A 5,000-nucleotide genomic window follows, 5' to 3' on the forward strand; every position below is an offset into this window, starting at 1 on the left:
TCCCTAACCCCTTTCAGCTCAGTTGATGGCCAGGTGTAGTCAGAGTGGAGGCTTGATTTGACTAGTAACCAAGGAGACTCATTCCTAACCCCTTTCAGCTCAGTTGATGGCCAGGTGTAGTCAGAATGAAGGCTTAATTTTGACTAGTAACCAAGGAGACTCATGCCTATCCATAACCCCTTTCAGCTCAGTTGATGGCTAGGTGTAGTCAGATTGGAGGCTTGATTTGACTAGTAACCAAGGAGACTCATAACCCCTTTCAGCTCAGTTGATGGCCAGGTGTAGTCAGAATGAAGGCTTAATTTTGACTAGTAACCAAGGAGACTCATTCATAACCCCTTTCAGCTCAGTTGATGGCCAGGTGTAGTCAGACTGAAGGCTTGATTTGACTAGTAACCAAGGAGACTCAGCAGCCTATAACTAAGGCTTGTTAAATATCATAATGGAATCTTAATTTAGTATGCAAGTTCCGTAAAGAGAAAAAAATTGATATTAGTTTTATATCTATCTATCTATTTCTATCTACTATCTTTATCTCTCTCCCTTTCTCTCTCTCTCTTTATCTATCTATCTATCTGTTTTTTTCTATGGTATACGTCTTTATAGATCCTTCTCTCTCTATCTATCTATCAGTTTATCTATCAAGGTAACTATTTATATATATCTATCTCTATATCTTTATGGACATCAATCTATCTATCTGTCTATCTATCTTTCTCTCAGTCACTACATGAGTCCATCCCTTGATATTTTATGCATATCTATACACTGAGGTGGTTTGGACATGTGGAGAGATTGGAGAGTGAGAGACTAACTAGGAGGGTGTATGGAGGGAGGGAGAGGGAGGGGTAGACCGAGGATGAGGTGGAGGGATGGAGTGGAGAGGTATATGAGGGAGGGGGGGAGTGAGTTGGGGGGAGGGTAGTCAAATGGTGGGTGACAGAGCGACTTGGAGGCGTTTTGTCTGTGGCCACCCTTCACAGGATTACGGCGTCGGGCGATAGATAGATAGATAGACATCGACTTATACATTTTCTCCCATCCATTGCCTCTACATCACTACACCAATCCTAAGTGTCATATCTATCTATCTGTCTATCTATCTGTCAGTCTCTTTTTGTCAGATCACTACACCAATCCTAGGTTTTATATCTATCTACCTCTCTCTCTCTCTCTCTCTCTCTATCTATCTGTCTATCTATCTACCAATTTATCTGTTTTTCTCAGATCATTACGCCAATCTCAGCTCGCTACATGCACTCTGCCCTTGTCAACTCAACGGTAATTTGAGTGTGTAATTGCAAATGATCTCGTTGCATCGTTTGGTAGTTAGTGCTTGTGTGATGGTTGTTTGGTGTGATATTGTAACTATTGATTGATTTCCTTCCTTCCCTCCTTCCTTCCCTCCTTCCTTCCCTCCTTCCTTCATTCATTCATTCATTCACTCTTTCCTTCCTTCATTCATTCACTCTCTCCTTCCTTCCTTCCTTCCTACCTACCTACCTACCTACCTACCTACCTACTACTATTACTACTACTACTACTACTCTCTCTCTCTCTCTCTCTCTCTCTCTCTCTCAGTGTGTGTTTTATGATTAACATGTATGGAGTGATTTAACATTAATATGATGATGATGATGATGATGGTGATGATGATGATGAGGGTGATGATGATGATGGTGATGATGATGATGATGATGATGATGATGGTAATGATGATGATGATGATGGTGATGATGATGATGATGATGATGATGATGATGGTAATGATGATGATGATGATGGTGATGATGATGATGGTGGTGATGACGATGATGATGGTGATGATGATGATGATGGTGATGATGATGGTGATGATGATGATGATGATGATGATGATGATGATGGTGATGATGATGATGATGATGATGATGATGATGGTGATGATGATGATGATGATGATGGTGATGATGATGATGATGGTGATGATGATGATGATGGTGATGATGATGGTGATGATGATGATGATGGTGATGATGATGATGGTGATGATGATGATGATGATGATGATGATGGTGATGATGATGATGGTGATGATGATGGTGATGATGATGATGATGATGGTGATGATGATGATGGTGATGATGATGATGATGATGATGATGATGGTGATGATGATGGTGATGATGTTGGTGATGATGATGATGATGATGGTGGTGGTGGTGATATGTGACTCTCTCTCTCTCTCTCTCTCTCTCTCTCTCTCTCATATGAAATGCCACCAGTTTCAGTAAGGAAGTTCCCTAGCACCTTTCCCTAAGTGATTTACTTTACTTATTACACCCTACCGTTGTACAGTTCCACCACAGTTCCACCACAGTTCCACCACATCAACTAACTACCCACCTTGCCATCCTGCAGCCTAATTGTCCTAACAACTTCTAATATTTTTCAACAGTTTCTAACAATTTCCAACTGCCAACCATTTTTTGCAGCATCTAACGACTCCTAACAACTCTGGATGACCCCTAACAGCATCTAACAATTTCTAACTATGGTGATTAGGCCAGCTGTGAACTAAGTCTAACAAGCAGCAACAACAACAATAACAATTTCCACCTCCTAACAGCATCTAACAACTCCTAACAGCTCCAGATGACCCCTAACAGCTTCTAACAATTTCTAACGAGGGTGATTAGGCCAGCTATGAACTACCCAAGAGTCTAACAGCCAAGTCTAACAAGCAGCAACAACATCAATAACAATTTCTAGTTCCTAACAGCCTCTACCATCTTCTAACAGCTTTGTGGCAATAACTAAGGATTTTTTTTGCAGCATCTAACAGCTCCAGTCATCCTCTAACCATTACTAATAATTTCTGATGACCTCTAATTGCTTCTAATAACTTCTAATTGCTTCTAATAACTTCTAACAGTTTCTAATAACTTCTAATTGCTTCTAATAACTTCTAACAGTTTCTGGCAACTTCTAATTGCTTCTAATAACTTTAACAGTTTCTAACAACCTCTAATTGCTTCTAATAATTTCTAACAACTTCTAATTGCTTCTGACAACTCTTAACTGCTTCTAACAACTTCTTATTGCCTCTAACAACTTCTAATTCCTTCTAACAACATGTACTTGCTTCTAATGATGTCTAATTGCCTCTAACAACTTCTAATGGCTTCTACTAACCCTTAATTGCTTGTCTACTGAGCCTTAATTGCTTCTGACAGCTTCTCATTGCCACTAACAACCTTTCATCCTCCTCTAACGACCCTAACTAACACAGGGTACCCAACGGTGATTCGGCCGGCCATGACCCTGCCTAAGAGTCTAACGGCCAAATCTAACAAGCAGCAACAACAGCCGCAGCAACAACAAACGCCACAACAACAACAACAGCAACAAGCCGCGCCCCCAACCACCCAAATCATCCCCCAACCCATTCAGCTCGTCCCCCTCACGCAGCCCATAGGTACCCCACCCAACGAGCTCGTTCGGTAGTTAGCCATCATTAAGTTTGCACCTGTCGAGTTTATTTTTCCCTTTAGTGGTTGATATAGTTTCTGTTTTGCCTGTAATTGGCCGTTAATCACCTCGTTCGGTAGTTAGCCATCGTGAAGTATGCACCTGTCGAGTTTATTTTCCCTGTAGTGGTTGATGTAGTTTCTGTTCTTGTGTGTTACTGTAGTTGATCATTAAGCACCTCGTTTAGTCGTTAGCCATCGTTAAGTATGCACCTCAAGTTTATTTTTCCCTTTAGTGATTCATATAGTTTGTTTTTGCTTGTGATTGGTTGTTAAGCACCTCGTTCGGTAGTTAGCCATCGTTAAGTATGCACCTGTCAAGTTTATTTTTCCTGTTAGTGGTTGATGTAGTTTCTGTTTTGCCTGTAATTGGTCGTTAATCACCTCGTTCAGTAGTTACCCATCGTTAAGTATGCACCTGTCAAGTTTATTTTTCCTGTTAGTGGTTGATGTAGTTTCTGTTCTTGTGTGTTACTGTAGTTGATCGTTAAGCAGCTCGTTTAGTCGTTAGCCATCGTTAAGTTTGCATCTGTTGAGTTTTATTTCCGTTAATGGTCAGTATTATTTCCGTTTTAGTTTGCTTGTATATTTCTGCATGTAGTTCTATGGTCGTTAAGTATTTAGCTCATTTACTAAAATCACCTCGTTTGGTAGTTTTTGGAGAATGAAAGACTGACTAGGAGGGTGTATGTAGGTGAGGTGGAGGGAGGGAGAAGGAGGGGTAGACCGAGGATGAGGTGGAGGGATGGAGTGGAGAGGTATATGAGGGAGGGGGGGGTGAGTTGGGGGGAGGGTAGTCAAATGGTGGGTGACAGAGCGACTTGGAGGCGTTTTGTCTGTGGCCACCCTTTGCGGGATTAAGACGTCGGGCTATAGATAGATAGACAGATGACCTGACTGGACGCTGTTGGAAATCAAGATCCTAAACAGAACTGTGCCGGGTGTACAACAATGTCTTCAAGTCATGTCTGATTCCGTGGCTGTCACTTGTAGCCAATTGCCTCATCCACCCTGCCACACCTCTGCCTAAGGATACTAGGAAAGGACTTAGTGGAGGGATTACTGTGCTAGAAAAGAGCTCAGTGATAGTGCCATAGGGTGTGCCTTGGATGCCACAGTGTCTAGATTATTTAGTAGTGGAGAAGTTACCACGTTTACAGCACAGCCATAGTTGATGCCACGGTTAGACGCACCAACACATCCTCTCTCTCGCACCAAAAATTAGCTCCCTTCCCCGCGTCATTACTCGTTGACGCAGCCACCTTCAGACCTGGGAATAGTGTCATTCGCAAGAGAAGGAGTTGTTGAGTGAAATGGTCCTTAATTCGTTTCCCTAATTGCCATACTTTCTGAGATATCGTGGTTTGAAAATGAGCAGTTTTCAGCAGTTTCCAAAAAATTGCCGTTGGTGAGGTGGCGACTGCGGTAAAATTAGCCCAGCGTTTGGGGTTAATGGTCAGTGTAATTTCTGTCTGAGTTATTTGAGAGGAG

The 5,000-nt window shown here is 41.9% G+C and overlaps 1 protein-coding gene across 1 annotated transcript in view; it reads left to right on the forward strand.

Moving 5' to 3' along the window:
• LOC145410436 (abl interactor 2-like) overlaps nt 1-5,000 on the forward strand; it is a 17,904-nt gene that overhangs the window by 5,224 nt on the left and 7,680 nt on the right. The window contains exon 6 of the mRNA XM_080280590.1: nt 3,272-3,457. Within this exon, the coding sequence (XP_080136716.1) occupies nt 3,272-3,457 (186 nt within the window). The remainder of the gene's footprint in view (nt 1-3,271; nt 3,458-5,000) is intronic.

The sequence above is a fragment of the Coenobita brevimanus genome, chromosome 10 (assembly GCF_032717465.1).
Source record: "Coenobita brevimanus isolate Jiangsu-jjx chromosome 10, ASM3271746v2, whole genome shotgun sequence".
Classification (NCBI taxonomy): Eukaryota; Metazoa; Arthropoda; class Malacostraca; order Decapoda; family Coenobitidae; genus Coenobita; species Coenobita brevimanus.